Source organism: Rhinoderma darwinii, chromosome 10, assembly GCF_050947455.1.
Source record: "Rhinoderma darwinii isolate aRhiDar2 chromosome 10, aRhiDar2.hap1, whole genome shotgun sequence".
Taxonomy (NCBI): Eukaryota; Metazoa; Chordata; class Amphibia; order Anura; family Rhinodermatidae; genus Rhinoderma; species Rhinoderma darwinii.
The window spans coordinates 30811874-30830221 of NC_134696.1; the positions used below are offsets into that span (position 1 = coordinate 30811874).

The 18348-nt window shown below is 42.6% G+C and overlaps 1 protein-coding gene across 4 annotated transcripts; it reads right to left on the bottom strand.

The window, feature by feature from the left end:
- Nucleotides 1–2351: 2351 nt before the first annotated feature.
- Nucleotides 2352–18259, bottom strand: LOC142661940 (GDH/6PGL endoplasmic bifunctional protein-like). 4 transcript variants are annotated; one of them, XM_075839673.1, is made up of 6 exons: nucleotides 18133–18259; nucleotides 14532–14617; nucleotides 12572–13217; nucleotides 11398–11515; nucleotides 9735–10004; nucleotides 2352–7826 (listed from the first exon to the last, which is right to left on the bottom strand). In XM_075839673.1, exons 3-6 carry the CDS (start codon nucleotides 13196–13198, stop codon nucleotides 6472–6474), a joined length of 2370 nt encoding a protein of 789 aa, XP_075695788.1. In that variant the 5' UTR covers nucleotides 13199–13217; nucleotides 14532–14617; nucleotides 18133–18259; the 3' UTR covers nucleotides 2352–6471. The 4 variants fall into 4 exon arrangements, with proteins under 4 accessions (XP_075695788.1, XP_075695789.1, XP_075695790.1 ...); XM_075839674.1 differs by having other exon boundaries at nucleotides 18126–18259; XM_075839675.1 differs by lacking the exon at nucleotides 18133–18259 and adding an exon at nucleotides 18063–18103.
- Between the last annotated feature and the right edge of the window lie 89 nt (nucleotides 18260–18348).

Consider the following 18348-nt stretch of genomic DNA (forward strand, 5'->3'; position numbering starts at 1 on the left):
TCCATCTGCTAAATCTCACCCTGGAGCTGCAGTGAAATGGAAGCAGTGGTTCACTTAATGCCATCATAGGAACACTCTGTTTCCAGCCCGCACCGCTGTTATTACACTGCGCTCATTTGTACGTAGACCACTTTGTCTTACTGTCACTTTCCAGCCAGCACAGGATTTTGGAACTGGCAGCCCATTTTGCTATATTCTGTCTACTAGATACATTATATGCAAGGGAATTTGTGAACTTTGCATCAATCACTGTAAATAATAACTACATGTTTACTTCATCATCTAATGTCTAACAGAGTTTGTAATCCCTTTGATGAAATATTATATACGGAGCTGACAAAGTCCCACCAAGAAAAGAAGTCTAATCCAAACAGCAATATGTAGTGTCTAAAGCAGTTTTTATCCTTTTAAAGGGTAACTCCCAGTGGCGAACCTACCATAGAGACAGGCCATGTGACTAATATGGGACCCATGATGAGAAGGGTATGACTGGCCGGTAACAACCACTAGGGGTTCTTCACTGTTCAATGCTAGATATATAAAGATATAGTCAGTGAGCTCCCTCTAGTGGTGGTTGCATGCAGACAGATTATTATCATGTAACTATATGACTATAATGTGAAGCTATATTCTGTGGGGAGCAATGTATATTAAATATGGTGAACATTTAGTGTTAATAAAAAAATACAAATTGTACATTTGGCGAAGCATTTACTCGAGCCCATCCGGTTTTCTCTGTGTTTCTGTGATTTCCGTGTATGCACTTTGTAACTCCACTCCCATATAGGTTTCCATTTTATGGAGGCTTATAACAACAACAATTCAGTTTAGGACTATAACTGGACCATAAGACATGCTAAAATATTAGGTTCAGAAAAACAAGGTGCTGATTTACTGTTAATGCCATAATACTAGAATAATGCTAAAAATCCCTGTATGCTTTAACAATTACATTCACATTGCGCTCGGGCAATCAGTTTAGCAGGACCATTTGAAATGTTTCACCAAAAGTATGCCCCAGACTTATATGACTTTATTCCAGAACATTTGGCTAATGACAGTCTATGGGCACATTAGGCGTACATATTGGAGGAATTGCCCAGCATAGACACTGAATATAGTGTGGTTTGAGCCTAGACTAGGCCCCATGCACACGACCGTAGGTTTCGTCCGTAATTTAGGACCGTAATTACGGTACGCAATTACAAACTCATTTTTATTGACCACGGACACCTTCCCGTATAGATGTGGGAAGGTGTCTGGGCCGTAGAAAGCCTCCGCAATAGATAGGACATGTCCTATCTTTTGCTTTTTACGGACCGTGCTTCTATACTTTGTATGGGTGCACGGGCCGAAAATGCGGATGGCTGTCAAATGCGGATGGCTGTCAAATGCGGGTGGCTGTCAAATGCGGGTGGCTGTCAAATGCGGGTGGCTGTTGAAGACTCCTGAACGATATGACCATGACCTCTATAGCCAAATGGGATAAGAACTGTCCATTTAATCCAGTTGGATAGAAGCAAGCCCCGATATATTATATTATATACTAGTACTTCTCAATGAATTAGCATATAATCAAAAAGTTAATTTATTTCAGTAATTCAATTCAAAAAGTGAAACTCATATATTCTATAGATTCATTGCACACAGAGTGATCTATTTCCAGCATTTTTTATTTTAATGTTCATGATTATGGCTAACGGTTAATAAAAACACCAAATTTAGTCTCCCAGAAAATGTTAATATTGGGTAAAAGTTGAAGATTGTAGACTCCTGATGTCACGCTCTAATCAGCGAATCAACACAAAACAACTGCAAAGGTTTCCTAAGCCTTTAAAAGGACTGGTCTGTGTTCAGTGTCCAAAGTCCTGTTTTTAGATGAAAGTTCCCAGAGTCTGGAGGGAGAGTGGAGAAGCATCACTCCAAGTTGCTTGCGGTCCAGTGTGGAGTTTCCACAGTCAGTGATGGGGGGCCATGTCATCTGCTGGTGTTATATTAAGTCCAGAGTCAGCGCAGCATCTACCAGGACATTTCCCAGCACTTCATGCTTCCCTCTGCTGACAAGCTTTATGGAGATGCTGATTTCATTTTCCAGCAGGACTTGGCACCTGCCCACACTGGCAAAAGTACCAATACCTGATTTACTAACCACAGTATCACTGCGCATGAAAGAGGTAACTTTGGGAAATTTATTTTCAAGTTGCGAAGAAAAAACAAAACACAATAAGATAAAAACTGATTGTCATTGATTAATGTGTTCTCCTTCCGTCCGCATACAGTTTATTGAGGTTTTTAAACAGGATCAAAAAGAACACTAAGCTTTTTGGGACAGGATTTTTTTTCAAAAATACTTTAAAAAAACCTTTGAAATACATTTCGCAGCATTACGTCTAGGCCACTTTCGTACAGCATTTTGAGCCGTCTCTCGGCTGTATACGCCAGGAGAATTTCATTGTACCTCACTGTAGAGACATACAGCGAGATACGTCGGCTACAAGGTCCCTCGTGCCAGCTGCTCAAGATACTCCGCTCCAACCGGTAACGCAGCCTTAGAAGCTCCCACACAATTGTGCCAGAAAATCCCACACCCGCCCAGCCTAGCGCACGGTAACCTTACCCACGTGCACGGCAGCCCGACAATCCCCCCCCCCCCCCCTGTGTCGCAGGGTATCCGCTCGGTGTAAGCTCTAGTGACCCAACTGCTCATAAATGGCCAGTTACGCCACTGAGGCTTCCCCAGGAGGAGACACAGAGAGGGTATAGTTTGGGTATAGTGACCATGGGGAAACTCTACTCAGGACCGTGCCGACCAACAAAAACAGGGCCCGTGCTACAGCCGGTAGCTTTCCCGGGCAGAGGTTAAAAGCAGGTGGGCTGCTTTAAAGGTCTTGCAGCACAGAGGGGATAGTCGAGCGCTGCTCGGTTGGGTATGGTGAATGTGCGCTAGGCTAGATATGGGGGTTTCATATAGTTGCGTCCATCACTCATAAGCTATTATTGCATTCGTTAAATGTATACTTTTTTTTTTTTTACTAGATGCCTCTGGATAGAATATCCCTACACGGTGCCCTATAAACAGGTTTAACGAGAATGTCAGGAGCTCTCCCGGCATATTCGTAATATTTACGGATAAAACGCAGTGTAAAAGAGGCCTTACTTTACCCTTCCTGTTTTTGTTTTTATCCAAAAAATACTTAAGTATCACACATGGGCTGAAGTGTTTTTTTTTATAGAAAGTAACAATAACAATAATGATCTGTGTGTGTAGTTTAAAATTATTGCTGACAAAGTATTAAAAAGTTTAACACGTGCGTTTATTACATCCTGGAATATTGGCACCCCCTAGTGGTTGGAGGGTAGGAGTGATTCTGTAGACGGATTTGAAAGTGGCTGGAATGGGGCTGAGCAGCAATACCCCGGCACAGCTAATGGACAATAGTAGCCCTGTTTCTTAAAAGAAGCCGTTATGTTTCCTAGTCTCATACAACATGTCTAACAAGGTGAATTCCTTTTTTTAATTCGAAGCCGGTCTAGTGATAAGCTGATCGCTGCAGGTCCGGCTACTCTTACTCCTGACTCTCAGCTGTTCTTGCCTGGCGAGGCCACACCTGGCACCTAGCAGTCGCCAACCATGTAATACATGGATGGACTTAGACTGCTAGAGGGGAGGCCTCCCTTATTCAGGAGGGGCCCAAACCATTCTCAGCCTGCCTCTGCTTACCGGTCAGATAAGTTAGAAGGTAGAGCAGAGTTTTTAGAAGAAAATGCGTGAAGTTGGGTTGGCTGGGCATCGGAGAGCTGCAGGATATAATTATAAAATGTACAATAATTAATATTTATAAAATAAAAAACAAGAGTGCAGCATTGTTTTCTTGCAGGGCTGGAGTCCTGGGCTTTAATCTGACCAAGGACAACATCTGCATGGAATGTGTATATTCTCCCCGGGTTTGCATGGGTATCCTCCCATACTCCAAAAACATACTGATAGGAAGCCTATTAACTTATGAAATTGGCCCTAGTGTGTCTGAGAGCAACTGACGTGTATGATGATCATTTCTGTACAGCGCTTGAGAATATGTTGGCGGTATATAAGCAACATATACGTTGATTATATAGTAGGTTCGATTCTAACCCAACGCCCCAGTGATGCAGAGTCCCCGTGTTGCCTATAATTACTATTTTGGCCTTGACAAACTGACTGAAATATTACAAAGTTTAACAGCCTTGGTTTTTGAACAAGTAGTGAAGCAGCACCACCTTGTGGCAGAAGAGTGTAACTGATACATCGGACTTGGAGAAAATATAATTTGTCAAGTTGGAGTAAATATTTCCTGAACCTAGGGTAAAAATCATCAATAGTGTCAAAAGAGGCATGAATTTCTCATTAACAACTATGGGCCTAAATGATCCAAATGGGGAATGCTGCATAATTTGTATTATATATCTTGCTGCGCATGTCACATACATTTCTCTTCCTTACCCCACCTCGTAGCTGGTATACACCTATAACTTGGTGCAGGTCTTTAATATGTTGGAGACATTTGATGCAACACTTTAAGACACCTGAGCAGGGCCGGATTTACATATAGGGACAGTAGACCTATGCCTATAGGTGACCGTCGGTGTAGGACACTTGCTGAAGGGATAATTTACATAATACACTGAATAGTGTGTATATTCATATGTAAATCATATGTTTCTAAATATTAACTAGGCACTCACAAGAGGAGGTAAGTAAGGGGAAGACTGCAGAGGGCGCTAGATAATGTCAGAACCGCACCGCAATTTTGTGCTTTATATCGTAGGAGTAGACAAATATTTTAAAGCCATAAATGACTTAAGGTGTGGCCTACTTGATGGGTGGAGTCTACGGCGCCAGACAATCTGTACCTACAGACTCCTGAAATGTCGGTGACGTTATATATGGGAGGATGTGTCTCCTACTATAAATTATTAAGAAAACTCACGCGTTCCATCAATGATATTCCTTCCAAATGCAAAAACACAATAGTCAAAATTTGACTTGAAAATATTTTTTTTCCAATTTATTCAGGTACAAACTACACACAGACTCACATATTACAAAAAGAGGATCTGCCGATGAAAAAAAATTTATTATAAGGGTATGTTCACACATGGCGTTTCCACAGCTTTTTTTTTTTTGTGTAAAAATAACAGGAAAATATCTTACTGCCTTTGTTTTATTTTTTGAAGAAAAAAAAAAGAAGAAAAAACAATGGCAAAAATGTGCAGAAAAATAAACAAAAGTGCCACAAGTGAAGTCAACTGGAGAACATTGTACCATTCATTTGTGGATTCTCCTTTCGCCAGTAGAATCAAAAACCTGAAATATTCAGTAGTCATTATCATTCAGTGGTCCACTTCAAAATCAGCACATGAGCAGAAACAAGAATGCTCAGGCCATTCAGCTCATTATATGTAATCCCATAGGCAAACAACATTAAAGTGTAGCTCTAGTTTTGGGCCTGTTCACATCTGCATTGGATGCTCCGTTAGGGGTCCCCATCGCAGATGTGGCCAAAAATACCGGAAACAATAGCAGAAATCACAGACAGCTCAACGGAACCCATTAAAGTCAAGGTGTTCTGTCGGTCGCCGGTATGGTCCGCCGTACAACAGAACCGGCGCTTTCGGTATTATCATTGTTCTGCTCCGCTGACTGAGCAGAACAACGGAAACACCAACTCAGACATTAACAGGCCCTAAAACTTTTGTCATGTCATTATAGATTCATGTCAAAAAGTTTAATCATAGGGGGTTCACAGGGGTTACCAGTTGCTATGTAGCGACCCCAGTGGTCTTCAAAGCAAAAGTGGGCAGTGCATTGATCTTAGTGATCTTTGGACATCCTTGGAGAAGGGGTTCCCACCATATACTTGAATGGGGCCGCAATGAAATACAAGGAATGCCCATTGATTACAATGGACAATGTGTAATATTTACTAGTAAAACGTTTGCAACTAGATAGAATGTCATTCTTCTGTGAGAACACATAGGTGAGGGCAAAAATGTTCAGATACTTATATATTTGACTAATAACTTCCAAATATAATAGGGGGCATATCAATATAAAGCAGTATAAATTTTTACATCCAAGTTTACATGGATTTACATTTACATAGTCCAGGCAATTCTACCCAGTTCTTTCCAGTATTGTGGAGCTTCCATACTATATGCATGAGTCCCAGTGAGGTTCCCATTGAAGATCAATTGGGGGCAGTAAAGTTACCTTAGTACCAAGGAGAAGTTATGCAGAAGTAAAAAAAAAAAAAAAAAAAAAAAAAAGGCTTTCAAAACTTCAGTGTTCACTAATGTTGTGCGCGAATGGGAGTTCAAAAACATTTTAATCCCGTCTATCCTAAAATACAGTACCAGAAGATAAGCCCTCCCTCTGCAAAGTGTGAACGGGACCAAATATAAGGCACTTGGGGATGAGAGTGTCAAGGCATTTTATCTAAACATGGCATCATAATCAATGTACCAGACCAACTGGCCAGAAGCGGGCTTTACACCAAACACTGGCCATTTATTGGGCTGACTCCCTGCTCGGCTGATCAGTGTAATAATATCATGCTTCCCTTTACCTAAGACAAGAACAAGAACTCTCTGGGCTTTATTGATGAGTGGGAGGCTAAGACTCATCCTGTTTATGGGTTTTAATGGACTTTCTGAGAATACCACAAGTTTATCTCCTGTGATGCCATCCTGGGAACCAGGGAAGATGGAGGCTGTGTGGCCGTCATTACCCAAGCCCAATAGCACCAGGTCGAAGCTTGAATTGCTGACAAGAGCAGAGATTTCTTGTGCATAGTCCTTCGTGCCATTGTCCTCCTCAGCACAGAGTCTTTGGTTCTTGTACACGGGCATGGGGTGTATATTCACATAGGGGACCCTCACATGCTGCAGGAGATGCCGCTCAAGGCTACCAAAGTTAGAGTCGGTGTCTGTGAATGGCACACACCTCTCATCAACCATCCACAGATGGGTATGTTTCCAGGGGAACCCGTAGTGGTGCTTAGACAACCGTTGAAACAAAGCAACAGGACTCGAGCCTCCAGAGAGGGCCAAGTGGAAAGTTCCTTTGCTCTTGACGGCCTCTTCCGCGGCTGTTTGTATATCTTGTGCTAATTTTTGTATGAGTGGCTCTGCCCAGTTAGACACCATGGTGTTGCCAAGGAAGATGGACTGGGCAGAAGCAAATGCATTTGTTTTTTGGTCCATACCCATAATCTCTAAATGCTCATTTGTAAGGAAACGTAGCCCCCTCTGTTCTATTACAAAGTCTAGCAAAGTCCCGGTTTCGGATCCTCCTGGGTAGATCCTAGGTGTCCCGTTGGCCAGACTCTCCAGAAGCCGAGTCCAGAACCTCCAGGACGCTAGCAGGTTCTTTGTTGTGACGAAGGACCCCTTTCTTCCACGATAAATATTCGATATCAGCACAGTATAAGCATCTCTTTCTTGAATTGGACGGTGTACGTAGAAATCAGAGATAGGTTGACCAAAAAAAGAGATGTTTGGGACTTCTGATGCTTCCTCCCATTGGCTGAAGGGAAGGCTTGGCTTAAAAAGACTCCGTGTTACTAGAACAGCTGGAAAATTCAGGTCCCCATTTCCAATGTGGAAGACGATCTGTTTGGGTTGACATGAACTTTTTACAGTTTCTTCCTTAGATTCTTTTTGGACACAAAAAGAATTATCTTTAAAGACCACTCTGACATAAGATGTCCTCTCGTCCAAATCTTTTCCAGATACCAGGAGAAAGGGCACTCCTTCCCATCGAGCATTGTCAATGTAAACAAGGACACCTTTAAAATGTAGATTAAGAGTCAAAACATCAATGCCTCAAACACAAGTACAATATATTTCTTAAAGAGGACCTGTCCGCTCTCCTGACATGTCTGTTTTAGTAATTGCTTTTATTCCCCAGGAAACAACAATTCTGAAGCATCTTTTGTTAAAAGGCTACATTGTGCCATTCCTCTGTTGTTCCTCCTGGAAATATATGAATAAATAAGACATCTGGGTGTTACCATTCCCATTGGCAATGGTGCGTGTCCCTACCCACTCTAAACTGTATAATCAGTGCCAACTGTGTCAGACAGTGTAGGGACACATTCTTTGACAAGGGAAATGGTAACGCCCAGTTGTGAACTTATCCATAAGTTTCCAGGAGGAATAACAGAGGAAAGGCACAATGCAGAGTTCATTAAAAGCACGGTTATTTCATGGAAAGTTTACTAAATTCTGCTACAGACATGTACGGAGAGCTAAAAGGTCCTCTTTCAAGTGCATCTGTCACAAATGGTTATATGAAAGCGGCTTATAAAGAGGTAAACAAGCAGGCACACACTGCATAGCTCCGCCGAAAACAAAGTTTGTCGGGCTACACTGCTACCACCTACTCATTTAATTAGTCATATATACGATGAAGGGCGAGGGAATCCCCTCCTATCTCCAGGTAATAGGCTCAAGAGTTTAGGTCAATTATATGTATTCCCATTTATTTCAAGGAAGGGGCGGTAGTAGTGTGCAGTTACCCATTTTCCCCTTCAGAGGCTATATAGTGGGAACACGTAGCTCCCACTATTAACCCTTTTTCGACATACTTTTCATGCACTTTAAAAACCATATTTAGTATTTATGGTCTGTAGTGTATTTTAGGACTATTCCTATAAGGCAGGATCTGAATACAGGTAATTGTTTCTACACTACATTGTTGTACTACATATATTTGCATTGTGGTCACACTGGACCGTGACGCAAGATCTTCTACATGATCAGATATCAGAGCACACACGGATATCACAAGGAAAGCTCGCTCAAATAACTAGGACTTTTTTTTCTTTTATATTTAGTAATTTCTTCCGGTTTCTTGCTGGGGACTGTTCTTGAGAAATTCTGTACAAATAGAGATGAAGAAACATACAGTAGGCGGGCTAGTAGATTTAAAAGAAATACTATCAGCATTCAGATAATATATATGGAGCTGCATGGAATTTCCTCTCCATGCCCTGAGACTACAAAGTACTAGTACTGTTAATGATAGCACAATGTCCGTGAATGGGAAGCAGACTACAGGCGGCCTGAGCCCTTAGACTGACAGCTATTCCTCGCCATCCCTCCAGAAACATGCACGCGTGGCCAAGCATGCACGCTTACTCATTGGTGAAAGGGGAAGAGGTTGCTACCAGGCATCTTTGGCCGAACAAAGGATCAGGAATGCTAAAATCCAACATACCCGATCTTTCTTTCCCCCAAAATCTGCCGTCGGGGGGAGTCGGGATACCCCCACACACATTAGATGGTCAACTGGTCCTGCTGAAAGCAGCGGGCTTGGATAACTGATTTAACATGTATGGGCACCTTTATATAACAGCCTATGTATGTTGACAGGATGACAGGAGTGCTACAGATAATTTAAGCTCCATGTGGCTGCCCTGTAAGGTATCGTGTGGTTGCGGCAAAAACACTTGTGTGCCAAAAAAAGTCATGACTATGTGATCCTTCTTGGCCAATCGAGAAGTGCCGTAGTTAGCATATGGTGCCCACTTTCAAATTCCCAGTAACAAGAATTCATGGCACCGTTCCGCAGGTCCAACAGCACCATAAGCATCTTATGCATGCTCTTTACTAAAAGGAGTCTGTTTGATGACAGATTCTCTTCAAAATGTATCATCGGTGAACTATAGAGAGGTTTTATAATAGCAACTCACCCGCAAACGTCTGTGTGTTGGTGAAATAATTTTGGTTTGTCTCCATTTCCTCTCTCACCTGCGGCAAGTAGTTCTGATACTGACCAACGACTGCACTGTTGTGCTCTGGGGGCTGAAGGGAACCCAGTAATTCTAACTTCGCTCTGAGGACATCATCCGAGTTACTGAGGTTGCGGGGAATTTCCATGGCAACAGAGGTCAAAATTTCTGTCAAGTGGTTCTGGATAACGTCCCGTATAACACCGTATTCTTCATAAAAGCTGGTGCGACCTGAACGGTAAAGAGAATTCATATTTACAAAGGGCTTTTTCACTACTTTTTTTTTTCATTGCAATGCTGCGGCCTTGTAATTTTGTCCCCTGACTATAGTTTAAATAATTTTATTTAACTAAATCAGCTTTACGCTGTATTTTTTATATTGTGGTTTACAATATTTTACAAATGCGCAATGAAAGCATTAAAAGTTTGTACATTGCTTCTGTGTTCGAGGCATCCTAAGCCTCCTCAATACCCGCCCCATTCTCTATTAGATTACGTCTCAATGCGAGCACGATTTTATTTTCATTCATGTTATCCCTCAGTGCCATTATCACTGTAGATACCATCTTTGCGGGGCGCACGGGCACTGAGGGATAACATGAATGAAAATAAAATCGTGCTCGCATTGAGGCGTAATCTATCAAAGAACGGGGCGGGTATTGAGGAGGCTTAGGATGCCTCAAACAGAGGCGCAATAAACTTGCGCAAAATATTGTAGGTTACTGCGCATACGTCGGCGCACGGGGAAGAAGATGTCATTCAGAAGAAATGAAGCAAGAAGACCGGAAGAGGAGCTTGTCCGGAATTCAGGATTGAAGAAGACCGAACGAGACGTCAGTGGAAGAAAAAGCTCAGACGGTGGCGGAGTCACGTGACACTAGACGGAATTAGAAGACATCTGCAACTTTGAGACGGTGAGTATATTTAAAAAATACTTGAATAAATATTTAATAGGTATTGCTTGATTGTTTTTCAAAAGTGGACAACCCCTTTAAAGATCTCCAGTCAAGTAATTTAATGTTATGGCCCGAAAGTAATAATAGGTGGGCTTGGAAACATGTCCTGCATTTAAAGGGTTCTATATTTTAATATGATGGTGATGTGCAAGCATCCAACTGAGAAGGACATTAGGGGGATGAGAACAGTCCCAGCAATACTCGCTGGCTGAGAGCAGTTTACTGACGGGACTCCCAGTTCTCCCCCCTCATGTCCTTTTCAGATGGATACCTCTTTTTACAGTGGCTAATCTATTAAAGCAGTTTGGTCCTCATAGACACTCACATGGTAACACTTTCTTAATGGCACACGTGTAATCTGGCACATCGGTACCATTATTTGTGAACAGGGTTGTCTATTGGAAAAAGGGTCAGATTTTTTTTTTTTTTAGAGAAACAGCACCACACTTGTACATAATGAGGCTGAACTGCAATACCAGACAAAACCTATGGACAAAAGTGGCACTGTTTAAAATCTCAGACAACCCCTTCCATTAGCCTTTAATGGGCTCAATGTCACCTAGCTGCCTGGGATGACCATTATACAACCAAGTTGGTGCCACTCGCTATGGCTCAGTTTTCTCCAAAACAAAAAGAAGGAGTGAAAAATGTAATACGTTTCCAAATACCTTTTGCATCAACTGTTTCCTTCATTACAATCTCCACTCTCTCGACATGGTGTCTGTTCCATATCAGATCTAGGTGTTTTTGGTGCCGTCGCCGGAAAGGAAGAATCTGTTGAACAGTCTACAATAAAAACAGTTAAAGATCTTGTTGGCAAATATTTGCCATTCCTGAGGATCCCTGATCTCATTTTTACCTCAAAGAAGTTTGTTGTAGAGGAGACGTAGTATTCTATAATTCTTGGCTAGCACTATATTCTGGTTTAGGTCCTGGTCGCATCACGTTTTTGTCTTAAATTTAGCATGTACGCCAGGAAAGCTCCTGATGTACAAGCCAAGTGTGACCATAGGGCTCCATTAGCCCGACGGAGGCCAAAAGAATATCCTATTGGCCTTGGTCAGGCTGGTATGCGTCGGTATACGTTCCTTGGTTTTATTAGGTATGGAATAGCGTAGTAGAACAGGATCCCTTTAAAAATGTATATTGCAGGGTACGATTTTTTATATTTTAAAACATGAAAGCCTATGGGTGACGTATGCATCTTGAAAAGCTCATGGCGTATCCGTTAAATGGATTCCATAATAATCTACGGGTGACTGATGCCACTGTTAGGTATACGTTTCAGCCTACATTTAATGTTTACGTTGGGAGCTTTTACCAGCCAAAAAATCGTGATGTGAACAGGACCTTAGATGTATAGACACTTCTGCTACGGAAAGGCTGTGTAATTGTTCTATAAATCTGTGAATTTTACCCCAAAATCAGACATATCTCTTTCAGGAAACATTCACTGGGGTTAAACTGCTGCGGAGCTTCCCATAAAATGTGGCCGTCACTGGGGTCATTGATCCCATGTACAGTTCTGTGTCTACTTGTTCCCATACCGCAGGTGCTCGGCAACCACATGTAGAGTCTCTGTTACATGGATCATTAACAAAGGTTTGGTGAACCTGCATAAATATATTAAGAAACTGCTTACATAGCAATCACCGTATATGAAGGAATGTCCCAATAATATTCACGTAGGGCTGTCAATGTCCTATCCCTTGCGCTACAAATCCATCAACCGACTACAGGCGGCTGTGTACAGTAGAGGTCAAGGGACTCTAGTCTACAGGCGGTCATAAAATACAGCGCAGCAAGTGGTAATACGAAATATTATTGCTGGCGATATCTCACCTGTTTTCCTAAGTAATGGTCAACCCTGTAGATCTCTTCTTCTCTGAAGTAGGTCTGCATAACACTGGCCAGCTTCTCTGCAGACTCATAGTCATGACCGAAAGGTTTCTCCAGCACTACCCGCAGCCACGCACCGGGAGGCGGCCGACAGCTGCCATTGATGTTTTGTGCTATATCGGCATACGCAAACGGTGGAACTGACAAATAGAATAGTCTGCCGGCCTCATGAAGTCCCTCTTCAGCCAATGAAGTCAATATGTCCCGATGCAATGCTGTATAATTTTCGGCAGTCTTTAGCTGTCTGTAACGGGTAAGTTTTAAAAACTGGTCTTTGACAAGGGCACACCTATCTGGGTTAACTTCCGCAGGACACTTCAGAGACTTCAGAGCATTAAACAGTATTGTCTCAGCCTTTTCTGGTGGAGTCAGAGCAGCTCCATGGAAGCTAAAACTATGGCCACTACTGACCTCGTTTAGATACAACTGGAAGAGACCCTGCCACAGATATTTCTTAGCCAAGTCACCAGTAGCCCCAAGGAGTACAACAGATATATGTCCTTTGCTTTCTTTACAAAAGACTGCAACAGCGCCAACTAGGAGGAAGCAATACAGGGCTCTCAGCTGCATCGTGACAGGCGATTATCGACTGAAAGACAAAAAAATATATATCAAGAAGAGTCTTGGGCTTCGTTCACATCTGTGTTGGAGGCTTAGTCATAGATCCGGTCAAAAATGCTGGACAAAATAGCGCAGCATGTAAAACGATGGACACCATGACGGAACTCCAATGGAACCCATTAAGGTCAATGGGTTCTGTCGGGCGCCGATGCTGTCCATCATGCAACGGATCTGGTGCTTCCAGTATTTTCGTTGGTCTTCACCTATGACAGAGCAGAGCAATGGAAATGCCGAATGCAGACGTGAATCAGGCCGTATTGGAACATTTCTCATTATAAAAGAACAGTGATGGCATTTTAAAGTAGAGACCTAGTTTTATATATTATATGAAATCATTGAGTTATAATTCACCAATATTAGCAGTCTGATAGCAATCTGCCGATCACCACTGCACTGTCAAATAAATATAGGGAAATTTATGGCAGCCCGGGTTCTGTAAACGGACCAATCAGAAAGGCTGTCAACGGATCATCAACGGAGCGTGACTGAACAAACAGGTTGGCATAAATGGCGTCCAAATGTATGGTCGTGCTTGCAGGGCATATATAGGGAACTCTCCAATACCCGGCATATTAACTCCTGCATAACTCTTAATTGTAAAGGGAGCAGCTCAGACAGTAACATTATTACATAAAGTGCATATAATATATCATATTGAAGTGGTAGAGCGCTGGTTACAGAAGCCTATATTTTGTTATGGCACAACAGGTACAGAATGTGGTATAACAGCTGCTGCCTCTGATTTAGGCTACATTTACACATACATCTTATGGCCGCAATCCAGACTCCCGATGGCCCTACAGAACCAAACTTAGATCCATGGAACCCCAGGGGATCCGGGTCATGCGGCCATAATATATATGTTACAAATATGGCCGTATTACATAAATAATGCAAAACCCAGGAAGCTTAAATTAAACCCAGGAAGGAAAATTAAAATCCCCAAAAATCTAAGTAACAACCCTGGGTAGAGTACAGAGATTTTTTTTTTCCCCTTGATATTGTTCTCTTTGCTCCTACTAGTAAAGGAAAATATATCAGGGACCTGCTGTATGTGCTGTATTCACAATATATAAGACAAGGTTCACTAAAAGATGAACGTCCACTTTAAGTACACAGCGGATATGGAATGTAATATGAAGAATATGATCATCTGGCAGTTTTGGGACAATGGCTGCAGCTAATTTGACCTGCTATATCTCTTTCTTACTAAGCCAGTCCTCTATCCACCTCCTGCAAGTTTCTAGGCAGTTATCCATGATCTGCAATGTCAGCCGCTTACCTTGTCTGCTGAAATGATTCAGGATCCTCATGCAGAGACTGGTGTGTGTGCACAAGAGCAGCGCAGCCAGAAAACATGCAGACGATCTGTAAAACCGTGAAAAAGACAGTTCAAGGACCCTCCTGTTAATCATTACAGCAGAAAACTTTACGCAAGGATCAAGCAGAAAATAAATCTCTTCCTGGTAGTGAGAGCCCAGAATTTCCGGACATCCAAACTATTACCAAACTGTTCTCTATAGGAAACCTGTCAGAATGTGGGGAAGGAACCAGGGAGATAAAAGGGATTTGCAAACAGAAATATAAATTCAATCACAACAAAGTTACAACACAACCTTCACTGGAAACCTGAAAGTTCTACAGTCCTGCAGCAGTCCTGGAAAATGCGGACTGCTCACCCGACAGTAGATATGGACCCCATGTATACTTATTGGGGTGGGAGTTTAGCCAGATTTTATTTTAAACTGAGAAATCTATTTTGGATTCAATTTATCTTTAATTTGTTGAGAATAAAACAACATTTTTTTATATTATTAGGCACAATATGGATGATGAGAATACGTGTGCATTCTGCGCTTGCATTAACTTTAGGCCATTTGCACATGGAGTAATATGAATCTGTGTAGTAGAGAGTCATAAATCAGCGCCCATAGAAATCCTTGTGCCCCTACTGTACCTACGTGTGCCTACTATGTAATATGAAGGCACACAGGGTGGCATGTACCATCACATTCTGTATTATGGAGGTATTCTCCTCCGGAAACATTGCTTCTAGGGGGGGACATGGTGCAGCACAGAGGCACCATACAGTGGCACTCGTAATACGGAACCGTAGGGCCTGTGCTACAGACCATGAGTTTGCAGTGTGCATGAGGCCTTAAAGAGGTATTCCCAGAATCGACAATTATTACCAATCGATGGAATAGGTAATAATTGTCTGATCACTGGGGAGCCCCACTAATCGCAATAACGGGGGGTCCTGAACCCCCGGTTTCTTCTCACTGCTTGACCGCAGTGTGGAGGACATTGAATTGAGTGGTGTTCGGGCATGCGGGCTGCCGCTTCATTCAAAGTCTATGGGAATAATGGAAACAGCTAAGTACAGCGTTTGGCTGTTTCCATCAGTCCCATAAACAGTGAGGCGGAATGGGGGGATTACAGGTATCAAATCTGGTATGTATTGGTGGCAACTGACAAGAGTCCTTACCCTTGTGGAATTCCCCTTTAAATCTTGTGACTTTGCAACAAGTAGTTGAATATATCCTTGGAATTTTTCATCTGGAATCCAGAGTTCCCTACATTCACCACGCAGTACCAGCCTGGACGACAGCCCATAGCACAGAAATATTTCCAACATTTCTCAGTGTGAGTGTTGTACAAGACAGTTCCCCCGCACAGCAATGCTGAGAGAGCAGATACAGACTGCTGCTCGGATAATTCATAGCTGCAGGATGTGGTGGTTACAGATAAACAGAGAAGTCCACGCTTACTACTCTGTACTATGCATTACGGGTGTCCTGTACAATGCACAAAGCTAAAGAGGGGGGACAGGTGCGAACCTGAGCGCCACTGCAGTCGCTGGAGTCTTTTTTTTTTTTTTTTAACAATTGCAAGACCCTTTAAAAAAATTTTTTATTATAACCATGGGTTAATGCTAAGAAAACGTTGCAAAAATGTGTATTTTCTTGAGGCGTTTTCGGAGCCGATTTTCCATTGACACGATGAAAAACGCCTCAAAAGAAGCTTCACATGAAAAAAAGCTTCACTGTCCGCTTGAAAACAGTTCCGTAATTTTCAGCCACTTCTTTTGCTACGTGTGAACAGACCCTAAAGGCTATGTCCACCTTTGCAAACAAGAGTTTGTATTGCTCCAACGCACCTAAAATAAAAAATGCAATAGGTTTTGATTTAAAATATTCTTCCGTTTTGTGTCTACAGCTCCTGAGCAGGCTTATGCGCTTCCATGGCTATAGACTGGTGTACTGGGACTGCTGTGCTTCTTGATTCAGGACAATTGTCATTACTGAACGGATAGGTTTTTACCTCCTAACTTAAATAGTAAGGCCCCGCACACAACTGTATTTTTCATCTGTAATTACGGACCCATTCATTTCTATTGGCCACGGACACCTTTCCGTATTTTTACAGATGGGTGTCCGGGCTGAAAAAAAATGATAGAACCTGTCCTATTCTTGTCCGTAATTACGACAGGGACACTCAGGCATATGGGTGCTTCCATAAATACGGACGGCTATGGATGTGCAGGCGTAAACCGTCCGTATTTACGGAAGCGTTGCTATGCAAGACGTTGGTGACATTTGCAGCCTCCCTTTTTTCACGGATCCGTATATACGGATCAAATACGGATGCACTATGGACCGTAGAACACAGTTTATGGGATCTTGGAACCGTCGGTAAATCATGCAGCCCCAAATGCAGGACACATGATAAACGGCACCTTCAGACGTGGCGGATTGGCTGTGCAGATTCCGCCATCACAAATCCACAGCAATTTACAGTACAACACAAGTGGCTGGGATTTTCAAAGCCTCATCCACATTTAGTGGATTTTCAATTCAGCGTCATGCTTATTCTGTTGCGGAGAAGCAGTGGATTTTCACCGTGGATTTCCGCCTTACAATGCATGGGCTGAAAACTGCGGCTAATCCGCAACAAAATCTGCATGCAACATATGCGAATTCACAGAATAATCCGCAGTAGACGTTGTCCGACACGTCTGAAAGCGCCCTTATCAACACGTGCTGACTGGTGGACTTTCAGGACAACTCAAGGACTTGAACCACCAGTACAGTAAAGACTTTTTCTTTTATTTTTGGAGGAATTGCTCCTTAAAAGGGGTTTTACCATTAGGACAAACACTGTTCATAGGCCATGGGAGTATGGATGTCATAGAGGACGACACGGAGTGAGAGACCACCGAGTATTAGCTAGAACAGAGAGTTACTGCAAAGGGCAGCTCCAGAGAACAGTGTCATTTGAATGGGCTCATGTAATACCACATTTCTCCAGCAGGGGATGCTACAGGACAAACGTGCAATCCACAGATTTCCCCTGATCGCCAACTGATCCTGATTTAGACTTAGACTCTCCTTAGCAGACTTGTGATTACTCGCACCATAGAGGGTTATTTTGTGCTGTAAATATGGCTCCTATTTCTAGTTACAGGAAAAAACGGTAAATTCTAAAAATTACATTTAACGTTTAAAAGTTCTGCGACCTTTTGAGACACATTAAGTAAAAGAACACCAAAAATTTACCCGTAACCCACCCTGATCACCCCAAACTATACGTATATATCAAAACAACCATGACAGAAGGGGGAGGAGCTATTTTAATTGTGGTCGTTAATGGGTTAATAAATAGTGTGCTATCTGCAACCTGAAGCTCTCCAGCTATGGTGAAGATACAACTCCTAGCATGAAACTGTATGACTGTCACTGAATGCTGGGAGTTGTAGTTTCACACAGGTTGCAGAACACTGCCATTCTCTGGATACAGCAGCTGTCTATACCGAGTACAGCACCCGCCTTCTGTAACTGCTCCCCTCTGGTAAACCGGGGGGCTCCGCACTTACTACACACCTGTCGCTGCAGCGCCCTCTGCTGGCCGGCGTCTCGTTTTGTCATTCGCCTCTCCTTCATGTACAGACACGTCGGGGTGCACGTCTCATACACGCCTGTGGCTGCAGCGCTCTCTACAGGCGGATGTAGAAAGTAAAGCTGCAGCTCTCAGGGGTCCTCCTCTTCCGTCACATCATGTGACTGACTCGGATATTTGGTTTCATAGGCGGGCGTATT